Source organism: Echeneis naucrates, chromosome 13, assembly GCF_900963305.1.
Source record: "Echeneis naucrates chromosome 13, fEcheNa1.1, whole genome shotgun sequence".
Taxonomy (NCBI): domain Eukaryota; kingdom Metazoa; phylum Chordata; class Actinopteri; order Carangiformes; family Echeneidae; genus Echeneis; species Echeneis naucrates.
Genome location: NC_042523.1, coordinates 16,389,847 through 16,413,916, shown reverse-complemented (window position 1 = coordinate 16,413,916; position 24,070 = coordinate 16,389,847). Strand labels below are relative to the sequence as shown.

The following is a 24,070-nucleotide window of genomic DNA, read 5'->3' as shown; positions in this document are numbered from 1 at the left end:
TGTGGGGTTGGGGGAGGGGGGGGGGGGGGGGTGTAATGGTGGGGCATCATATGGTGGGTGAGTGTTTGACTTTGGTTTGGCCGATTTACTATTAACCTCTGTAACTCTCCGCCCATCCCTCCCTACCCCGCCAATTGATGTACACACACACACCCAACACATCAAAGTCCCAGACATCCCAGCTTGACAGAGACACAGACTAGGCAGGCTTGTACTCAGCTAGCAGGACTAGGTGACTGGCCAGCAAAACAAGACTAGAGGTCTCATTTTCACGTTTCATTCTCAACAAAAACATCATTTTATTGCTCTTAAAAAGGTGTTTAAGAACCCCGTACAGCCACTAGGATGCATCTTCACTGAGTGAGGTATTCTACCTTCTCCCCACAGTTATAATAATGCCTGTTGTTAAGGGGTAAATCTGCGTAAACTTAGCCATAAAGAGGCCAGTTGGCTCAGCCTGGCGTTTAGTGGCCTTGGTTGATGAGCTGATGGACATTCTCTTGGTCCACAGTGTGAATGATATGACAATGACCTAAGATGATTATCACAAATCCAGCTGATCGGGGCTATGCCAGCTGGGCCAGCTGGGCCAGTGATGAGGCCTGGCACTGAGGCTTGGCACGGAGGCCTGAGCACATGGATTCTGGGTTGTGGTTGGGGGTGGGCCCCTTACTTGGAAAAGAAGATCCTGATCCAGTTATGCAGTGGCTTTGATGGCCTCTGGCTGGGATCCAGTCCATGTCTTGCCAGTGATGCCGTTTGCGACAGGCAGGGTGGGCTGATTGCTAAAGACATACACACGGGCAGCTACCAGCTTGCCCTAAAACCTCACAGGAATTTGCCCTTGCAGCAGAAGCAGCAGAGCTGTTCCACTGGGTTTTCATCCTAAAATACACGGTGTCACATAATGGGATCTGCTGATGCTCCCTGTGTGTGTCCACTGTTGGTGGACATATCTGTCCATATTTGTCACTTTGCTAGATAAAAATTGTATAACATGGGGTCGTCTCAGGGATTCACATACGTTTGTGGATCAGTGAGCGAAGGCAACAAGGCTCCGGTGATTTCAGAGGGACAGCTAATGATCAGTCAGACACAAACCTAGCCCCCGCTACCATGCCAATAACATACCTCCACAAAGATTGACAGGTTTCATGGGCCAAGGGAAAAAGCAAATAATAAAGTTTAAGTTACAATGTACATACCTGACCACAAAAGTGTTCACTGCAGATGCACATGTATGAAAGGCGATACATACAACTCTCTTTCAGTCTGGGATAACTGCTGTTAAACTTTTAAACATTACTAACTGGCCCCCACAAAACATTTTAACAAACCGTCTGGGCAACATGATGAAGTAATGCGTTTCACCTTTTGTTTTTTGCTTCTCAGTACACCAACATGTGATCTTTTTGGGTTTTATCCCAGATTTAGATCATTTTTCTTTTTCTTACACCTCGCCTGACTTACTAAATGGTCATCATGCATCATGGGCCTTTGAGTTATGACTCTTGGGTAATATTTTTGAAAAACATTAATGGGAATCAGTGCTCAGGTACCTTAAAGTTCACTTTGCTAAGGCCAGGATCGTACTTATTGTGCTGGAGGTGGTATTCTCAGATGGAAATGTATTATTTTCAAATGAGAGAGTCCATTACAGCTGCTTCCATCCTCTGGACATTGATGCATGCACGAGCTAAAACAGAAAACATTTTCTGACCAGTTTTGTGCTCTGTCCTTATCCTTATAAAATTTGTGTGTACTAGAGTTGCACTGAAACCTTGTGCTGTAATACGTCAGATCAATTGCATCCCAGTCCATTTGAACTCTGAGATCCTTCTGCAGTTTCACAAAAGCGCTGCATATTATTTGTAAGTCTGGTTTAGAAAAGAAAAATTAATTGCACTGTCACATATAGTTTCCCGTTGTTGCAAACATTGCCCTGTGTACGGTGAGGCCTGTTCAAAACTCAAACAGAAACAGCTAACTATCTCCAGTAACAGTCGGAGGCTGTGACATTAAACCCAGCACAACCAAAGAACCCACCCATGAACAATAAGTTGACCAAACAAAACATCTCATTTTGCTTGGACAAAGTGTTGCAAAACAAGGGGGTGTATGCATAGTTGAAAGCCAAGGTTGCGGATAGCCTTTCTCTGTGATATATATAATGCATTATGATTTTGTAAACAAAAAGATCTTAATATATAAATATATTCTATTTACTGTATTCACCATGAGGATTACCATTTATGTCAACCTCTGTGTTACAGACTGTAAATAGTGTTAATGTATTGTGTTTTATCTATGATCTATAAGATGATGAATGAATATGATTTAGGTCATGTCATGCTTTCTCTCTGGTACCCCACATTGGCTGTACGATACTACTTTTTTACTGAAAATGTTTCAATTTTAATGTTTTGTAAAGGAGGATGCTGATGTTGACTATATATATCATTGGATCTTCATCTAATAAAAAGCACCTTGATATCTGTATCGACTATACAATTTGCATCTTCATGTGTACACAGTCATGCTCTTCAAAACACAACTGTTGTTAAACTGGGCTGAAAAACGCACAAATTTAGTTACTATGATACTGGGACAGGAAAAAGTGGTTGATCTTTGAAGATTGATTTCAACCTCCACTTTCTTATTCCTGAGATTTTTTGTGTCGTTTCCACTCTAGAAATTATGATTTTCAATATTTATTGTCCGCATAATTAGAAAGTTAGATCCATGTTTTGAAACACTTCTTTATACTCCTAGTTCGCCAAGTACTTTTGGGCAAGTTTGCTCACGATTGCCAACAGTCAAATGAAAGCTCCCAAACAGGGAACTGAATGCAGCAAAAGGTGTATTTTATTGTCAACTGTAATATTTAAATGCTTAAAAGGATTTAATTTATTATTATTATTTTTTTCCACAGTTTACTTGTTTTCAGTAAAAAAAAAAAAAAAAAGTCCTGTTAAGCTACTTTTTGGCTTTGTGGCTTTGACAGTGATAAAGTTAAATCAGTTCCTTGCTTTTGAAGATAAGTGCCAGTGCAGCTTCTATGCACCAACAACATTTTGGTTGATTAAAATAAAGTAACTTTACAATAAATAAGATGAGATAGATTAGTCAGTCTGTAACAGCTAAACTGACTGGGCGTCAGAGGATTTGCACACAAACGTGACAATGACTGAATAGTTGTATGAGATGGTGAGATTTTGTTTATTTGTTTCTGTAGGGCACCATGAAAAAAAAAAAAAAAAAAAACAGCAGCACGCAGCAGTTTGTCTTTCTTTCCACAACATTATCACATCTAAATTTGAACAGAAAAATTGTTGATTGGTGTGAAAGTGGATGTGGGGGTGTATGTGTTGATGTGTGTGTGTATGAGCGCTCTAAGAGTCACACCTGTTCGTCACAAAATCAGGCTCCTCGTCATGCTTACCTTCCTCCTGTCCTCTGCCTTTATCATTCTATGACAAATTTTTCTCAATGATCGTTCTGAGCTGTTTCTCTCCGTCTGTCTGTCTAACTTGGCTAACACACTCAGGATCTCACTGCAGCAGATGGTGCTGGGTTTACATTGGCCAGATCTCCTAGCAACCCCCAATTCCATCCATCCATCCATCCATCCATCCAAAATCAGAGTAGCTGAGGACTTGGTGTTGTGCCCTGTATGGCTCCACTACCCCCCTCTCTTAGTTCCATGTTTATGTCTGTCTCTCTCTCAGATGAAAAAGTAGGGCAGGGGGCTGAGAGTCTGGATTACTCTACATGTGTGATGATTAAATTTGATTAACAAAATGGGCAAAGCAGGACACTACAACTAATGTGACTTGTTACCGTATGTGACCCAGTTTTTACAGATGTTCATGTGTGTTGTGCTGGCAGGGAAAGATCACATCTGGGTCACGCTGGGTTTACAGATGATTTTGGTGTTATTACCTGCATGTGTGTATCTGCACGGGTATTTTCACGAGTAATTCAAAAGCTTGTTATTGATCATTCTAGTAAAAATATACAGTAAGTTTGCACGCACACACACACACACACACACACACACACACACACACACACACACACACACACACACCAACAACTGAAGGAAAAAAAAAAATGATAGTAATGATATTCTCATCTAACTTGTGAAATTTGTGCAGGTAAATCATCAATTCAAACTGTTTTCTTCAACAAAAACAGATGCACATGTACACAGCCGGCTTCACATCACGTCATTCATCCATCATGTACAAACTAACAGTTACAGACTCAAACAAAAAGGGGGGAGAAAAAAAAATTAAAAAAATAATAATAGTAACCACAAGCCATGCTGTTACCTCTATCCCCAATTAATCACTTTAATTTTGTTTTCCAGCTGCATCACAGAGACAAAAAAAAGAAAAAAAAAAAAAAAAGGGGGCTTCATCATTTTTGTTGACACCTTTTACCTTGTAGCACAAAAGACCACCACCACCACACTGCTTCACAAGAGCATTAAATAACTGTTGTGTGCTTTCAGTGAATAACAATGTGGTCCCAAATATTGACAAGGAAAACAATGATGATTGTCTGCAGCAGCATCTAAAACTGCTTTTGTGGCTCTTTGTGGTTTGAGAGGGATCGTTGGCCCCCGAGGAAAGCAAAGTACCGCCTGGTTGTTTGTTTACTGGGATTGAAGTGCCCGCAAGGCTTTTTATTCTCACCCTGTGACCTCATATCTGTGTCAGGCGCTCAAAAGCGACCGGAGGCCTCGTTGGAGTGCAATGTGCATGGCAAGCACAAAACAGTGCATTCAGAGGCCTTCAGTGAGGCCAGCGCGAGTGATGACACTTGGCTGTTCAGAGGCCGGACACCGGTATTCAGATAAACCCATCCATAAACAGTAAGAGCATTCAGACACTTGCACAATACAAAGGTTGTTCTTTCCAGGTACCCTTCATGGACTTTCATCACATGACAGTGGCGCTGCAATTTGACAGCAGGGCTCAGGCCAAAAGATATATAAACCTGGGCCACCGAACATAAAAACTGAACTGAACTAGTTCACATTTTCAAGAACAGTTCTTGGTATAGCATACAGTAAATAATGAAATATTTTCCACAAAAGCTCATGAGCAGAGCGGGTCAAATGAGCTGCATATGTATCATCTCATTGCCATAATCAACAAATGTTACTGGGGGGGAGGCAGATAATTGCATTGATTCCAAAAATCCTGCATAGGTTTAACAGCCGGCTCCTTGTTTAAATGTATGTCTGTTTTCCTAAAGATTCGAAAACGGCTGTTATGTCAACCATTTACATAATCTTTAAGTCCCACTACAATATCTAACTGCGATACAGCAAAAATGTCAGGGTAGAACACTGGAGATTTTTTTAAGACAAATGCCAAGTGTGAATAAAACTCAACAAGATGCACGTAAGAGACAAATGTGTTCTTGATCAGATAAAAACAGGGATATGGTCTGTTACAGAACATGAACTGGTGTTGTGATGATGTGGAAAATGATTTTTTTGAAAGCTGTGTCAGCTGCGACAATACCCACTGATTTTCCCCGAAGACCAGTGAAACCCCCCCCCCAAAATAAATAAATAAATAAATAAATAAATAAATAAATAAATAAAATGTTCTGAGACATTAAATGAAAAGAAAGTAATGATCAGGAAGTAAATGTCATGACGTATGCAGAGGACGTCAACAGGACTGAGGTCTGACATTGTGACACCTCTAGACCTAATGTCAGAGCATAGAAACAGTGGTGACCGATTATATATATATATTTTATATATAGTATCACATATTATTCCATTCACCTGTTGTAAGTTGTTTAAACAGCAAACAACAGATTGAATGTTGAGTCACACAAATGCATAATGAGACGCTCATGCATGCCTGAGCAGAACTGGGATTCCACGAGTGCCTGTGAATGATCAGCCAGTCTGTCAGTGTTTTTGTACTTGCAAATTTAACCATATATGTCTAAATGTGTGGCCGGTCAGTTGCTGTTGGAAACAAGAAGGCAGACAAACAGAGACACTGCCGTTGCTGCAGCCGCCAGGAGACCTGCTGTAAAGCAGCCCAGCTCAGAACTGCAGAGACTATAAATAGTTCAGCCTGTATTTCTCACGGGCACCACCCACCACATTACCCATGTGACAGAACAGCAGCTCGGAGCACAACAACACATCACCACTGCACACTGTACCACATCAGAGGCAGCCTGCTCACTGCCGAACGACGTCATGGTCACAGAGCAAGGCGAACAAATTAACTGCAGGCTCTGCTGGAGGCAGAGCAATCTTTCACACAAACCAGTTTACATCTTCTACAGAACAATTTGTACTCCTTATTAAAGCACTAAGACTGAGCATCATGTAAGCTTTGTTATACCAGTTAAAAACAGAACAAATAATACTGATATAATAACTTCATCTATATAACTCCTTGAACAAAGCTTATAAAGTGCTTTGGCACATGAATCAGAGCAGAACAAGAAAACAACAACAACAAAATGTTCTAAAACAGGGCAGATAGCACACATGCACACACAGAGGAATACAGTGGCGATTTAAATTATAGCAGCAATAGTTATGACAGCAATGAAACGATAACATGGCAAAGATTAAAAACAAGTAAACTACGCGGATTCCCAGTGTAGCTCTGAACCTGAGCCTGTGTGGGAGTCTCTCCAGCATGAAGATACACCATGGTTGTGTTCATCTGATGGGAATGGGGTGTCTGTTTAACCTTAAACGACACCTGCACCATACTGTCGCTCACCTGGCACTTGGAAGACCCAACTCCTGAATGTCCTGTCTGGAGATCCACTGCTGGTCTGCTGTTGGATGTTGAACACCGAAGGGTTACTGCTGCGATGTCACGGGGAGCTGCAGGTTCACGGTTCAGGTTTAGGAATCCATCCAGAATCAGAATACTTTATTCATGTTTGGGTTGTTTCAGGTTGTCTCCAGAGGAGAAACAGAAATGATAAACACACTAAAGAGTCAGGCTGCCTGTTAACCAGACACACCTGATCTGAGTGCACCTGAAACCAGGTGTGTCTGGTTAACGGTGATGGAGGAACAGCTGGCACGCTGAAGGGAGTCAGAACATTCGTGATCTACTGACTTTAATGTCAAAAAACACCAACGAAAACAAACAATCCAGGCGATAAAGGCCAATTTTAAAGATGGATCTATTGAATGCAGAGGGGAGAAGAAAAACATTTATAACACAATGACATTCTTAAGTAAATGAGTCAAAGGCAACTGGACTTGTTTTAGGTGTGAAAGACATTTAAGCCTTTTTTTTTTTTTTTATTTTAGTGAATGGAGGATGAGAGGTGAAAACAAGGCCAGCTGCCTCTGACTCAGGCAAGTTCACCACGACCTGGATGACTGAAGACCAATGTAGAGGCTGGCATCAGTGTGGTGCTGTTACAAGTAGCCTCTATTTTCCGTGTTAGCGTCGCAGTGGGAATCTGTTGCACTGAAGCTACAAGGAAATAACACTCTGATCCTGAACACACTTTAGCCCAGATTATGGATTTCTGTAATCTCAGTACAGTGGTTTCAGATTACATTGATTCATTTACTCACAAATCCTGCAATGCCTAACAAATCTGTATTAGAGCCATTGTGCGTTGTGTGATGTGTGTGCACTTGTTGTACTTTCTCTCCGGCGCAGAAACAGCAACAGACTTCTACGCAGTTAAATTTCGTCTCCAAGCTGACAATAATTTATTTTCCGTTCGTTGCCAACAAAGCACTTTAAATTCCATGAGTCAATACGTTTACTGGAAAACAATCACACCCCCATCCCTACCCAAATATATATATGCATGTATATGAATACAAATCAATTAGGTGCATTAAGATTTTATCTTTGTGTTCAAGTATAGTTCTGAGCTTACTGCTCCTGTATAAGACGATTACTGACCTGATACACACCCTAATTTTCCCGCTCTCTCCATCTAATACACACACACACACACACACACACACACACAAGTAACCTCGTTTGCATTAATTACATTATTCAATAAATTATCTCCTCAAAAACAAAAAGCTTAAACGCAATCAATTATTCTTTTTTAAGGAATTCCTCAATGTCTTGCATTAGTGAGTGAGAGTTTTGACTTCACAGTTGATTTTCAGTATGCAATTGTTCGGTAATCTCGAACTTTTCCAAGAACGTCACTATAGAGAAAACTGAATTTGCTAAAAATAACTGTCTCCCACATTACTAACCATGGAGGAGAAATAAAAAAAAAAAAAAAAAAAAAAAAAAACACACTTCCACTCTGATCTGTATTAACGAGTTGAAATATTTATTTTAAAAACTGAAAAACAAATGAACAAAAAAATAAAATAAAATAAAATAAAACAAACCCACCAACAAAGTTTTAGTATATCATACAAAGACATATTTCAATGTTGCTATGTGAGTAATTGTTTCTCTTTGACTACAGTGTGAGGCAGTTTGAAAGGCTGGCTGAGCTGGTAGGACTACAGACACAGAACCAAGAGAGAGGAAAGAGACAAAACGACAGGAAAGTTAATAAAGAATATTTGGGCAAAAAATACAACCAAACATCACTCAAGGTGCATTCACTTCATCTTCCAAGACACTTTAAAATACCATAAAGCACACGAATCCTTTTGTATGGTATTTTGTTGTTGTTTTATATTCCACTCATTCTAATGAAATCAGCTACGTGTGGGAGAGGTGACAGGGCGCAGCTAAAGTCATTATTTAACACAAAAACTTGGAGTGAAAAGTACTGCAAATGATATTTTAACCATGGCTGGTGCAGCAGATGGGTGATAACAACCATCTGCTTTTCCAAGCGTTTCTTTTTGTGTGTTTTTAAGAATGATTGGCAAACACTATTTGACCAGCATCTGTTAAATAGCCAGTGTTGCAACTTTACATACACAGCTGAAGCGGAGCGTCAAAACTAAGTTTGTTAAGACAAAGAGAGATAAAACTCGGAGAGAATCATCATTGCCATCATCAAACAGAAAGAACAAAACAGGTTTAAAATGGATGCCTGTTCATCTCTTGGTTTTTACACAGAGACATGGTCAGTTTTCTCACAGTCCAATGGAAACAAGTTGAAAGTGTAGTTCATGAGTCTCAGCAGGAAATTCTGTTAAATAACAACCTCTTACAGAAGAAGTAGTGACTTATATTCGTTATGTGTTGCTGTCATGTGCACCATTTTGTATCCCTAATTCAATTAAACTGAATCCTTACTGGAAGAGATACAAAAGTTGATGCCACCAAGTTCTCTTAGATTTAAAGTAAGCAAAAGATTATTTCCAAAAACGAGAGGCTCGTAGTTTATATACACAACTAGTTGGTCTTCTTGAGGATGCCATTAAACGCTGCGGTCTCGCATATCTCAAGAGTTCATTGTGGTCCTGGCAATACAGATCAATAGTGAAGGATTTATAAAACTGCAGTCAGCTATCAGTCCTGCAGCGTTTGAAGAGGCAGGTGCACCTTAAATATTTCCCCAGTAAAAGGTTTTTTGCTGTGGAATGGCCTCAGATTTTTTAAATCTCACATTCAACTTTGACTTGATTTTCATTTGCTTTTTCTACAGATTTATCTAAGAAAGCCTGCAGGCCTGTCTCCTGCAATACCCTAAAAGGATTACCATCCTCACCAGGAGCATGGTTGTCCTGCTGGCAGGGTCATTACATCTCCAGGACTGGTTGTGTTTGTCACTGTCTGTCAGAGAACACTGTTAGCAGTTCATTATATGACGGGATCCCAGATTTATTTCCAGAATTGTTGCTGTTCCTTCTGTAGCAGATTTGTAGTCTTGCTGCTTGACCATTGAAAGACATATCTAAAAATATGCACCTACAAGGGGGCTTTATTTAACAACTCGCTGTTGCCAGACCGAGGCTAAGGAAATAAACCTTTATTACTGAACAGAAATAGTCACAGAACTCAGTGTTGTGGCAATTTTCTCTCTGACAACACCCCATTTTCTGAATGTAATTTTTCAAAGGGAACAGGAAAAAATGACCCCCTGCAGTTCTCAATCTCCCCATGATGCAACACTACTTTTGACCTCTGATGATGTAGCATGAGGTAGACGGCAGTCTCAACACTCACAGGGAGAAGACTGTTTTGTGTGCTACTACCTTTTTCCTGGTGAGCACAATATTTAACATTTTAATATTTTAAGATAACATAAAAGGGGGTCAGCTTAAGCTAACAGTCGCAGTCCTTACAACGGTGAGGAGGTGAAAGGCAGAAAGTCCAGTGAACCAGCTGATTAAGCCGTATGGACTTAATAAGGTGAAAACTCACAGTGAGAAAAAAATAGAAAGAAACTAAGGAGTGAAGAAAAGAGTTTCAAACTGCACAGACAGACGAGGAGCAGCTCGGGCTCCCACGGCTTCATTAGCTCACGACGTGGACCAGTAACACTTGTATAGGACAGCATGTTACACAGAGACGTGATGCAGGGGCTGGGGTGAGGCCAATACTCACTGATCTCCCCGTCTTTACTAAAAGTTTGGCCCTTGTGCAGTACATCCTGGGATATCTTGAGTAGATCTTGTGCTCATAGTGTCTCTGCTGTTATTTAAAACCGTTTAGGAAAAAAAAAAAAACTGAAGAAGAAGAAGAAGAAGACGACAATAAATAGTCAGCTGAACGGATCAATTTCATTGCTGCTTTTCATCGACACAGTCCCGGGGGAGAGGCAGCTTCTTCTTTTTTTTTTTTTTTTTTTTTTTTAAATACAAAGTTAGACCCCCATTAGCTGTTGTACTGTAGCTGATGGAGAGAAAATCCATTTGTTTCTCCTTTTGAAACCCCCGTCGCTGGGTGCTGTCCCTTTTGGAAGCTTCCAGACACAGATGAGGAAGCAGGTCTGGAAAAGAAGCACCTTTTCATTTGGCTTAGATAACATAGAAGCAAAAAAAGAAGAAAATAAGGGAAGAAGAGACTAAAAAAATGTGTGTATAAATAGAAAGAGGCAGACAGAAGCCGGTCTTATGGTAGTGGAGGGGGATGAGGTGATCGGGATCGTTGGCAGGCCTCAACCTGTGCCTGGGGAGAAGGCAGCGAAAGCAGATATGAGTCATCTCGGACATTTATACCAAAATACTTTTTGGGAATATTAATTTCCCTTTTCCTTTAGCCTCACCTTCCTCTTCCTCCCCCCAGCCCTCTGCTACACCGGCCAGCTCGTAATGCTTCTTCCTCAGCTCGCCCAGACGCTCTCGCTCCTTCTGCAGACGAGTCTCCAGCTCCAGAACCAGGACCTGAGGAAACACAGACACAGAAAAACACCCTGTCACTTTATTGCAGTCTGGTATCTTCCATTTGCAAACTTTGAAACCCCAAATCCCTCAATGATTTTTAAGAGCCACTTACAAACGGACTATCTTATCCTGTACAATAACTTCATTTGGAACATTCTGGAGTATGACTTCAAATACAAGAGCTAATAACACTCCAAACCTTTACACCAACACCGCCAAACTTTGATTTCAAACATGATGGTTCCACATTTAATACAAAAACAATATTTATGGCTCTTTAACATATATTCTTTTATATCTGTTGTATCCTATTGTGTACCTGAGCATCCATCTCTTGTCGTTTGATCTGTGTGAGAGTCATGCTGGAGAAATCCATTGTATCTGAAAACACAAAGAGAAAAACTGTTTAGGTTCTTCGTTCATCTTCATCTAAGAAATATAAAATCAGAAAATGTAACAACTGGATATTTTTTATTATTATTATTCAAATATAGTTAAGTTTGAACAATCAAGAACGTGAGCTCGCTGCTAGTCGTAAACCTGCTGATTAATCAACTCACCAGTCTCTTCAATCTGGGACTTCCCAGACTTGGTGGAGGCCACGACGGCAGCAGTGGCCTGTGTGACGCCACGGGACGCCTGCTGCAGACGTTGCAAGTTGGCACTGTCTTTGTCTGCTTTGACCTGAAAAGGAGAAATCAAGGTAGGCCTCATGACAAGGGAATGCTGCTTATGCCTGTATTCATTCAGCAAACACCAAACTATTCAAACTCCAGCATGTACCCAGCCCTTGTGAACTCGTGTTATGTACATATCTATGGAGTTTTTGCTCACCTTAGAGGCAGCCACGAGCTGTGCAGTACTGGCAGCTATTTCATGCGAACACACCATCAACTCCTCAAACTTCCCTTTGCCCTGCACCACCAGATCAGCAGCATCTCTGCAACAGCAACACGGTGTAAGACAAAGGGACTCACTGAGCCAGGTTATATTACCATGGAAGTTAATACCACTTTGTCTTTGAGCTGCTTCATGAACGACTGTCCATGATTAAAACCTGATTTAAAGTTTTGTTTTGGTTTCCTCAGTTGTTTATTTCCTTTTGGGACTTTCTATCGGGACTCACAAGAGGGGTCGCATTTGTTCCCAGTACACTTTACCCCCGTAACTCTGGGCACAGTTTTATAACAAACACTGACAGGAGGACTAACACTTACACCATGACCGTGGCACCCCATCCCACTGCTTTGGAGGCAGAGATCAGGCCCTCAGTCCAGCGTGAGTTCTTGGCATAAAATTCCTTCATGGAGGCTGCCCCCTGGTGGATGGAACAGACAAGGAGACACTTATCAAACTGGTATGAACACAGGCTGCTGCTTAAGACTGATTTGAAAATTGGCATTATTTGAATATATCCAAGACAAGATTTAGTTTTCTTAATTTAAGATTTTTTTTTTCTCAACTTAAAACAAGGAAACACACACGCACACACACACACACAAATAAATCTTAATAATGCAGGACAAATGAATCAAATTAATCTCCAGTCAGCCAAATCTAGACATCACACACTACTACAGCCTGCACTAAATACAGACTTCATGGATTTGTTCAGTTTTTCGTTTGTGTTCGAATCAGATGCTGACCCTCTTTGTGGTGGAGGTTATTGGTGCTGCATTTTAATGCATTCAATTCAAAGTATTACAGTTCGTATATATCTTAGGAGCTTATGATTTTTTAATGCAGCAAGCACTGCAAATATATAATGTGTCCTTTCCAAATGTAGATTGAAGATGTTAAGTGTGCAGAGATGATGCAGAGATGATGCTGTAAGATGTGAGAAATTACACCAACCACCCAAAGTCTAGTGAGAAATTAAAAGTCACACGAAACTCATTCTGTGTCCGGATGTTTATTGTGTGGAGAAACGAAGGAGTGAAACTGCTGGTTAACTCACCCTGCCACTCTCTACAATGTCTTTTTGCAGATCCTTTGAAGACAAAACTAGTTCCTTGATCGCCTGCATCAGCTCTGTGCACGAGGCCAAAATCCTGCAGGGGGCGGCAGAACAGAGGACACAAGCTGACACACTGTAAACAACTCCATCGGCTCTATTTCATAGGAGGCACAACATCATGGAGACTGTTCAGTGTTGTTCAAAAAATAAATAAATAATAAAAAAAAAACAATTTAGACATGCAGTTGCTTTGTTACGAGTTTTTTCTTAGGAAATACTTGCATCACAGTCTAGTAGTGTGACCGATGGACAGCCTAGCTAAACAACAATCATTTTGGAGGCTGCAATAGCTGTTTGTTTCTTTTGATAATAATCCCTAATATCAGTGGTGCAGCAATTTTTGAGAAACCATTAATAACTGAATTTGTGTGGGGGTGTGATAGGAAAAGGAGTGCAGTTTGATTGGTTTAAATACACACAAAGAGAATTATTACACACGAACACACCAATTTTACAAAAGAGAGCCACGCTTAGAGAGTCTGAACTGCACTAGTCAGCTAAATCCACGTGGTTAAAGAAGTCTATAGCTTGAGTGAAAAAGGAACAGCATGATTAGAATGACAGAACAGAAGGAAATGAATTGGGGGTTTGCAGACAGACATTATGTGCTGCACCAGACTCAGGCGTTCGTGCCTGAACTGATGAAATCCTTTGCACAGCCCTCAGTGTGAGACCATTTGCAACTGCACTGAAATATCATGAGATCACTGAAAAACATCTCTATCTCCTTCTCCACCTCAGTGCCTTTTTTTTTTTACGGTGAACTCTTTCACAAACAAATTGTTGGAGACCTGGATTTCTGTATTTATTTGCTATTAACAGATGAAGCAGTTTCTAAGCATACATTTGTTTTAATCCATTTTCAGTTTCACCACAGAAATGGATGTAGCTAGTTCTGCATTTCCGTAGTTTTGATTTCATCTTTACTACAAATGAAACCACCTAACCTCCATAACCACTGCTATCGAGAAACAAGAGAAACACCAAGACAAAGCCTGAGAGAAGTTAAAAAAATGTTAATGGGTCAACAAGTATTTCTACACGTCACTGTCACAAGAAAATGTGATATCCTTTTAAATGTAATGATCCTTATGATAAATCTAGATCAAAACCTCAAGTTCATTGAGATACAAGATTCTTTTGTATTTACTTAACTAAAGTTTTATTTTAGTTAAACTAAGGTTTTTCTGGGAGATGTTAGAATTTGTACTGTATACTGACCTTTTAACTTGGAAAGACACAGGATTGAGTTTTTGAAATGATTATATATAATTTATGTTACATAAGTTTATGTTACATATGTTACTCCTCCTCTGTTAGCCCTCCTCTGTGTGTGTTTTACCTCTCATTGACCTCCATCTTGATTCCTGTATCAACTGCTCGAGACTTGCTGAGCATTTCCTGGGACACACAGAGGCATGAAGGGGAAAAACACACACTTTGAAGTTAATACTGCTGTAAAATTAAACAAGGGGTAATGTTTGTACATGACAGAGAACGACCCAATCAGACAAACAACACATCAAGTATGTTAAGATGTGTGGCAGGTACACACACACACACACACACACACACACTTAAGCACCTCTATTCTGGCAGCAGCTGACTCCACAGCAGCAGAAGTGGCGGCCATTTCTTGTTCCACAAGATCTCCCAGCTCCCCCTGCTGTAGCTCCAAACCCTTGGGACGCAATTTCTGAGACCATTTAAGAACAAGAGGGAAGCCAAATATTAAAGCAGAGGAACCATTTACTAGATTGTGGGAAACAGCCATTATACAGCAAGTTTGGCAACGGCATGACCTATTTTATGTTTAAGCAACTTTCATAGAAGTACAAACCTCTGCAGTAGCCAGGATAGCCTCCAGAACTGCTTTCAGTTTGCTGTTGTCAGCTGCCACCATACTGTCTTGGTGTTTCATTTGTCCCAACAGAGCTAGAGCCTCAGCCCCACATGCCTTCACGCTCTCTGACAGGGCTAGAAGGCACCGAGATAAGGACAGAGAGGACGAGTGTGTAACCAACAACTTACTCACATTAGAACATAGAAGCAGACAATATTCGATGATAGCATTTAGATTTAATTTTAGGAAAAAACCACACTGTATGTTCTATAAACTGTGATGTGTGACTGTGGCACTGATTATACTATAGAACCCCCCGCCCAGGCCAAGAGTCAACTAAGAGATCAAACAGCTCCTCTGACGAGAGGACGAGAGAAACTAAAACTACCTCCACACCAGCTGTTGGTCCGTTTTTTTAAGACGCAAGATAGCCACATTTGAATTGCATGAAACTGATCTCATAAAAAGTTGATGCCTCTTGTTGGGTTAAACTATGAGGACAAATGCAGAATCTCTGAGAAAAAATAAGAAGGAAAAGAAATTTGCATCAAACTGTAAACATGCTCAATAAAGTGTTCTCCATTGATTCCCGGAGCCACAGCTATTGACGTGGCTTCAGCCCATCCCTATTTCAATTCATGTTGGTTTTCTGTTGCAGAAATAAGACCGCTCGCTAGCCAGAATGCCATTATATTTGGGCATGTTTGGACGTACTTAGACTGCGACCATCTCCCGTGAGAGCAAATTCTGCAAACATTACTTATGTGTGAAGTCAGCCTTTTTGTTCTACCCATGCATGTTTAGGCTGATAAAGACACAACTATTTTAAGAGCTATTATTCATCACAATGTGACTCCTGCAGCAGGATGTGCAGATATGTAGAATCATACAAAGTTCTTTCAGCAGATTACTTGACTTATGTTTACTGATATTTAACTCTGCTCACATGCGTACTCCTGATAGGCCTGTCAGAACGTGTACACGACTGACAGACTTGTCCATAAAGTAATGCCAGGTGAGAGGTGGAGACTGCACTTTCTTCATCTCCAACTCTCTCTATATCGAACACACAGTCATTCAAATTTACCATCAGCTTGCTCCACAGGCACCATGTGCGAGGTGGCACTACCCTGAATGATGGTGTCTCCCACCAGGTGGCAACACTGGGTCACTGCTCTTATCAGCTCAGGTACACCTAGACATAGAAAGTTGCTCAAATGCTTACATATTTTTATGACTTTACAGCCAGACAGCACTCATACACAACTCGGGCAACATAAACACACACACACATATACACACAAAACACTGGTCACTTTAAGTCAATGTTTTATCACTTCCTTGAAGATAACATTAGGAGAGATCTAATCAGCTGAAATAATCAAAAAATCTGCTTTTGAATTTTCATAATATTTCAATGGCTGTGATTGCTGAATTGATCAAATGCACCATCAGACTGACTAAAACAGTTAATTATGCATTAGCTTGTTAAATACAATGCTTCCCTTACAAAGTTAAATTCTGTCCTCTCACCTGTGCTGTCGGTTATGAAGGCTTCTGTGGAAGATTGAAGGCGGTCCACACAGTCTAAAGAGGCCTGACATCTGGATGCTAGGTAGTCTGCAGAGAGAAGAAAAAGTAACAAGGTAGTAAGTTGGGAGCTAATACACAATTCATGCGCACCACTTTATCACACAATACATGGTAATAAGTACATGGTGCTTGCTTTCTTCACTAAGAAACCGCAGCTTCGTTTTGAGTTGGGATAGAGTTAGAACATCGTCTTCTGACCTGCGGAACTGGTGCAGCTGATGTGTGCCGGGTCATCTATCTGAGCCAGCGAGTCCTGGATGATCCTCTCTGCTTCCTCCACAGCTCCCTGCAAACTGGACCAGCGAGCTGCGACAAGCTGGCTTTCCAGCGCCTGTTCTCTGCTCTCCTGTGCACACAGGAGACACACACAGAAACTTTCAGCTTAAGAAATCGACCAGCATCAGAAATCAGAGTTTAAACATAGGAAGTTCAGCTGTCCACATAGGTTTTCAGTGGTTCTGTCAGTGGGTGCAGAAACATTTGCATGACTATTTACTGTTATTTAGGAGAGTTCTTAAGACAAATTGATGAAAAATCTTCACCTTCTCATTGAGTTGATTCTGCAGGGACTCTGCCGTCTTCACCCCACTTTCCCGCTCGGTGGCCAGCGAGCTTTGGACACGTTTCAGGTCCTCTCCCTGGGCCACCAGCTCTGCCTCCACCTTGGACAAGGACTGCACCAGCTCAGCCTTCTCAGACTCCAGGGTAACCAACTGAGTGCTCAGCACCTCGCTTGACTGGAGGAAATGAAAGATGAACATGTGCTTTGAATGATTTGTGTGGAGGACACAGTCTGGTGATGTTTAGTAGTCTGGATGTGGTATGATGCAAGTGCTCTAGCCTCACAATAAAACACTTCATCGTCAACAACTGATAATAACGATGTTGTCTTCATTTAAGTTTGTGCAGAGATCTTTGGGTTGAGGTGAATGGCTGTAGTTGTGCATTAAATTAAGTTACATCAGATCGCAGGCACAGGCAGGCTGGTCACATGAAATATATGGACTATTAACTTCCATCATTGCTAAGCAGAGTTAAAAAAAAAATAGGTGTCTGCATGAAGAACAGGTGGGAGGCTTACAGTCTGGGTGCCAGCAGGTCTGACAGAGAAGAGGAAATATTGAGGGATGAAGAAACAGAGTATATGAGAGCTTGTGAGAGCCTGACACTGGTGGCAGGAGACAAAGAGTAATAAAATGTGAGGCATTGTATGCATTGTAAGAACGACTGAGATTAGAGTGCAGAAGAAGGACAGAAAGAATGACAGAGATGATAAGTAGCAGCTACAAAAATAGAACAACAGGAGTGGGAGGCTGAGAGACAGATGAGAGATACAGGGAGCTGTGCATGGAAAAAAAATCATGTAAAATCAGAGACTGAGAGAGTCACAATAAATCAGTGGGACGATGAGGAATGACAATGGTAATGAACATTGTTTTTATAACTGGCTTCTTTCAAAGAATCATCCTCTTTCAATTATATCTTCACATTTTTCATGTTAGCCTCTGATAGATCCACAGACCAGAGCTCATACTAGAAGGGATCTTCCACTGACTGCAAGGAACCAATCATCTCTTTTGTTTAAAAGAAGATTTCACTGCTTCTGTGTTTTCATTCTGGTATCTCCTTTAAATAAATGTTTTTAGTTGCCTGTTTTAAACATCAACTTGGCTTCTTCATGTTCCCCTTGGTTCAGCTGTGCAGAGATGACAAATGCAGGCTGAGAGAGAAAGTTAGTTTGGCTACTGTTTAAACACTTCAACCACTTTGAAAACTGATTCGCTCAATCGCTGTTTGACAGGAAAATAACATGTACACATACAAATTCTGTCAGGCACTTCATGTATTTGAAATATCTGAAATGTTTGCTGCAGAGAATGCAATGTAGAGAGTATTTCTAAGATGTGTGACCTGAAATCGAAAATGTGATTTGAACATGCAGCCAACTTCCAAAATAACAATCATGTTCCAAGACCTGGTGTTAATATCTACAGTCAGGATTCAGTCTTCACAATCTGTTCTTGAAGAGGATACAGAATACAACCACTAAAACTACTGTTACCTGTGTTTAAAACTGAGGAGAGATCACAAGCACAGTCCAATTTATGTACTAATCAAAGCTGGCTGACTGTAATCAGAGTACATTATTAGGTTTTATCCAGACTACAATCCATTAGGATTACTCAGGTCTGTTAGTCATGGCAAAGTGTTTCATTAATCTTTTCATTTTAGTGGGACAGAAAATGAGGACATCATGAATTATCTTAGTAACTTTTCACTCCGGGGTCTCGTTAGCAGAATTAAGTAACTCTTGTGTGGTAAATGTGGATAAAAGTGAGAGAAGAGTGACCTGTTGTGATGAAGCCACGGTGGCCTTCAGGGAGTCCAGCTCTGCCTGGCTGGAGACCAGCTCTCGCTGCAGCTGCTGAAGCTGCTCGTACTGCTCCCTCTCCTGAGGAGGACAAGTCAAAATCTTGCGTTAGCTCATTATGTCAACATTAAGAAAATCAACAGTAACAAGAAAAGTGAAATTAAATTTCAGTCCACATTCACAGTCCTCACCTGCCTGTCTGCAGCATCATGAGCTGCTTTCACCTTCTCCTGCATCTCTTTCCTCACTGCTTCAACTTCATCCTGCGCCGCCCGGGCCACCGTCATCTGCCGGGTCACCTCTGCGTTCTTCACACAAATAGCACAGGCACAGGGATACACGTGAAAAAAGTAAGGACAGAGCCTTTCGCTTCGGGCAGTGAAAAGAGGACACTTAATTTAACTTGGAGGTGGCAGGTTTTATAGTTGGGTGTAAGGACAGGGGTGGAGGGGGTAAGCATGGAGAATGGGCACCTGACTTTCTCACCTTCCTCAACAGGTCTGCATGACTCTGAACCAACTCTGTGTACTTCTCCTTCAGTTTGGTGTAGCGTTGCTCATTGGCCTGGGCTTTTCCTGTAAAGACAAATGAAGGCACAAACAAGCAATTATTGCCAGAGGAAATAGAATCGTTGTTCTGTGTTTGTGGTGTAGCTTGTTTAACTGCCTGATGGTTGAATTTTAACATAAAAAGGAGAAAAAGTGAAGGGAAAAAAGGCTTCAACAAGTCAAAACTGCTTACTCTCAATCTCCGTCAAACTCCGCTGCTCCTTCTCTGTATCCTCTCTGACCCTTCTCAGGTCGTCCAGCTCGGCCTTCAGGAACTCGCTCTCTCCCACGGCCTGCAGCCTTAAGTGACTCTGCTCGGCGAGCTCCGCCTCCAGCTCACTGACACGGCCCCTCAAAACCTGACACAGCCGACCGCTCTGGTGACGGATGGAAAGAGATGAAGAAGGAGGAGTGGAGGTTCAGAAGAGAAGCAGAACTAAAGATGGAGAGAAGTTGCGTCCCTTCTGCGGGCTGTGTACGGATAAATGTCTCAGTTATTCGTTTTTTTGTTTCACACTTGATGTGAAGAAGAAAAAAGACGGAACAGCAAGTAAAGTGAGTTTCTGTACCTCCAGTCTGAAAGACTCAAGTTCGTCTTTGAGGGCTTGGATCTCCCTCGTCAATTGTTCAATCAGACGGTCTCTGATGGATTCAGACAAATTTAATTAAAATTAGTACAAAAAAAAAATGTATTTTGCAGTCATCACAATTTTTGCTAATAATTTTGAATTAAGTTTTAAAGCAATATGTTGTCTCACATAACATATACAGGAAGAACGTTATAAAACCAAAGGTCTATATCTTTGTTTTAAATTTTAACTGGTAGAAACCAAAACTATATGAAAGCCTACACAATCATTTCAATCATTATGACAGCTACATAACATAAAACATAAAACACACTGACGCAAAGATCCATAGCTACACAAAAGGCAAATGTGAATGTGTTCTTTCGATGAGCCTTACTTGTCATCCTTGCGCATGCCGTTTTGACTGTTGAAGTTAAACGGGTCTATAGCAGCTGAGGTGCCAAACAGGTCATCAAACTTCGTCTCAACAGCAGCCTGGAAGTTTAAAATAAAGATGTTTGGAGCGAACTATAAAAAAATTGAATATGTATACAAAACCTAAACTGGCACCATTGTATTGTCGGTTGATCTTAAGCCATCAACTTAAATTAGTGTTTTCAGACTAGAGTAGTAAGAACAAATGGGGGACTCTCCCTCTTTTATTGTTTCCACACTGCTGGAAAATTAAACGAGTGTGGTTCTTAAAAACTCCTTCTGAGGGACTTTTTAAGCGCTCACTTCACTTCCCAGCAAAACAGGAAATTCATGTAATCCAAGAGATTGATCCAGACCAAAATATTTTGTTCAGATGACATAAAAACAACATTATAAAGAACATTAAATTAGCTTCCCTGCAGTGTAGTGTTCTCAGCTTTTGGCTCCTGACTATCCATTTTCTAACTTACTCTAAAGTCACACATCATATTGTCAACATCTCTCATCTCAATTTACTATTGTGAAAAACACAACGTACAATACACACACAGCTCCAACCATGTCTGCACAAAAGTGACATAACGACCACTAATGTACTGCTAGCCAGTGTGATCAATTCATATTTCCCATTCAGGATGTGGATGTAACCAGAAAGTAGCCCTTGAAGGTGTGAAGTTGTCTGGGCAGTTCCCCTGCGAGTGATTCTTATTTGGGTGTGCCGAACAGTCGATCAGCTGAATATAACAAATCTAATCTGGATTTTGAGCTAAAAAATATTCATTACCAATCAAACCCAACTGGTCATACACACTCTGTGATCCAGGTGCTTTGCAGCTGGATTCATTCAGTCATTCATCTTCTACCACTTATCAGTTTCCGGGTCGTGGGGGGGGGGGCTGGAGTCACCTAAACATGCATGTCCTTGGACGGTGGGAGGAAACCGGAGTACCCGGAGGAATCCCATTCAAGCCTGGGCAGAACTCTGCAGAGTGCTAACCACTATTCTGCCAGTAAATGTCTTTAATCACGTCCTTATCTCCCACTTCACAAGAGGACAATATGCCTTTTATTTGTAGTTCACCTCAGCAGCCAGTTATTTGAAATTTGATATAATTGACAGGCCAGAATAAATATCAACCAGATGTTTAGAGTAGCTTTACAAAGAATCTAAAAAAGTCTGTGGTTTCAGAGGGAGTCTGTTGGTGAGGCAGGTTGTTTCCTCTCTTATCTCCTCCATTTTCCCTTCTTGTATCTACTCCCTCTTGAAACTCCCATAACCAAAGCATTCCTTTGAAATTTTTGATTGCTGATTACACAGCTAAGTAGCCAAAATAAAGCTACAAAACAAATATATTGCCTCCCATTCTACATCCTTCAGGTACACTCTTGTGTGGTTACCGGCAGCGAGGGGATTTCTGTGTCTACCAGGTCATCCGTCTCCACCATGTGCTCCGACTCAGGGGACGAGGACTCAGCAGGGATCACGACCACAGGGCTGATGTGCTCCGACAGAGCTGATGCACGCAGGAAGTTAGGAGGGTTCTGCGAGGATAAGAAAACAAGAAAGTTTAATGGGGATATTGTTTTCACCCATGTTGGTTTATGTGTCATGCGAGGAGTACACTAAATTCATGGATGGGTGGGTGGGGGCTTCTTTTGTGGAATTTTGTGGAGGATTTGAATCATTCACTATAATTTTCACTTTTCCCTGAAGTTAACATTTTACTGCTTTTTATGATAAAAAGCTGATTGCATTTTTTCTTTTAATACTACATTTAACCAGTATCTGGTGTCTGCATTCAACATGAGTTACAACAATGAAATCAATTCATTTCACTCACTCAACACATTCAAGTACATGATGTACAACACATGTCTGTCTTTTCTTATTCACTTCATGTTAGTGATGGATTTAAATTACACCCTCAAATAGATATGAAAATTTAGGACAGGAGTATGAGACATATGCAGCAGCATTTTAACAAAAAAGCAATAAAATATTGTAGTCTGAATAATCACAATGACTAAAGAACATCTGAGTTTCAATCAAGATTAGTTTTATAGTGTATAAACAACCAATGCTGAACGTTAAATTATCAAAAAGCAAAGCTTTTTTTTTTTTTTTTTTTGGTATATTAATGAGATTGATAAAAGAAAACCTGAAACTATTTTCCTTGGAGCGATTTGGAGCTTTACAAAAAGAAGAACTGGCGAGGGCAATTCTCACCTCAGGCAACTGTGGGATCTGAATCAGCCTTTTGAAATACTGCAAGTTACTGGAGCGATAGAAAAGACTCTTCAACCTGGAGAGGAGCGAAAGACAGATAAGGTTAGAGAGAATAAAAAGAGCAACAGTGAGTGAAGTGAGAAGGGAAGTCCAAGTAGTTCATTCAGCGTAGTACTGAGAGCTCCATCCTCTGGGTCACCCTTCACTGAGTACAGTGAAGCTGCGACCGACTGGTTTTGTGCCTGAGTGTGTGACTGCCAGTGAACTTCGTACTTTTTAAACTGTTCCTGGAAGCGATCTCTGTGGCCCTGGAGAGTGTCTGCTGGAAGGCCTGCAGGTGCACACAAAACACAAACACATCAGTGGTTGGACTAGCAAACTTTTCAGACATATTATGGGATTTGAGCTTGAACATATCAAAGCTGGAGAGCCAAAAATGGGAAACATCTGCTTTATCAAGTTGGTCTTTGAAAGATTTCATGGGCCCACTGGTTTGACAAATTCAGGGAATAGATATTTTATCTTTAAATCCTTGTGAAAAAACACCTGTTTTAAATATACACTTGCATTTGTATTTATTCACCAAAGAATCGCTAAAAAGTAAAAGCGAAACTAAATACAGCTTGATATAACGCTGCTTAAGAAACAAAAGGCCTTATTCATCCTGAAGTGGCACATACAAGAGATTTAACTGACTGCAAATTTTCTTATGTTTGCTGATTTCTGACAGCAGGCCTTCAAACTGTGCTGTGAAATTTTTACTCTGCTTTATTTCACGGTTTAGGCCAAAGACTGTTCCAAGAAGAAAATCTCACCTCCTCATCAACAGCTTGGGTTTATCAGACTGCAATTAATGGCAACTCTGCAGCTGAGAGAATTTATTGAGTCCAACATGTATGATCAAAGATTTGAGAGTGACTTGTTTGATAGCAAACTAAGGTTTAACCTTTAATTCATGCCTGGTATCAAGCTACTTTTACTGTGATACAGTCTGATAGACAGTGGACCTGAAGAGGGAAGTGTTTGTGTATTTATCCTAATGTTATGAAAGAATTATTCACTAACTGTGATAATAATTATATCGGGTTTTTTTAATACCTAGAAAAAATACAGAGAACGTACAGTGACTTAGTGAGTGTCAAAATTCCTTGGAGTTGCTCATAGGTGCCACTTAAAAACA

The 24,070-nt window shown here is 40.7% G+C and overlaps 1 protein-coding gene across 2 annotated transcripts in view; it reads right to left on the bottom strand.

Moving 5' to 3' along the window:
- Positions 1-8,304: 8,304 nt before the first annotated feature.
- Positions 8,305-24,070, bottom strand: part of hip1 (huntingtin interacting protein 1) — a 39,387-nt gene continuing 23,621 nt past the window's right edge. For both annotated transcript variants that reach the window (XM_029517536.1, XM_029517537.1), the window contains exons 9-31: positions 23,164-23,221; positions 22,891-22,966; positions 22,062-22,205; positions 20,626-20,723; positions 20,229-20,301; positions 19,853-20,036; positions 19,598-19,686; positions 19,303-19,419; positions 19,091-19,192; positions 17,283-17,477; positions 16,939-17,086; positions 16,681-16,767; positions 16,235-16,342; positions 15,145-15,281; positions 14,890-15,000; positions 14,647-14,705; positions 13,245-13,338; positions 12,505-12,605; positions 12,122-12,227; positions 11,848-11,971; positions 11,607-11,668; positions 11,170-11,287; positions 8,305-11,072 (exon numbers count right to left, since the gene is read on the bottom strand). In XM_029517536.1, coding sequence (XP_029373396.1) covers positions 11,062-11,072; positions 11,170-11,287; positions 11,607-11,668; positions 11,848-11,971; positions 12,122-12,227; positions 12,505-12,605; positions 13,245-13,338; positions 14,647-14,705; positions 14,890-15,000; positions 15,145-15,281; positions 16,235-16,342; positions 16,681-16,767; positions 16,939-17,086; positions 17,283-17,477; positions 19,091-19,192; positions 19,303-19,419; positions 19,598-19,686; positions 19,853-20,036; positions 20,229-20,301; positions 20,626-20,723; positions 22,062-22,205; positions 22,891-22,966; positions 23,164-23,221 — 2,402 coding nt within the window. In that variant the 3' untranslated portion in view covers positions 8,305-11,061. The remainder of the gene's footprint in view (positions 11,073-11,169; positions 11,288-11,606; positions 11,669-11,847; positions 11,972-12,121; positions 12,228-12,504; positions 12,606-13,244; positions 13,339-14,646; positions 14,706-14,889; positions 15,001-15,144; positions 15,282-16,234; positions 16,343-16,680; positions 16,768-16,938; positions 17,087-17,282; positions 17,478-19,090; positions 19,193-19,302; positions 19,420-19,597; positions 19,687-19,852; positions 20,037-20,228; positions 20,302-20,625; positions 20,724-22,061; positions 22,206-22,890; positions 22,967-23,163; positions 23,222-24,070) is intronic.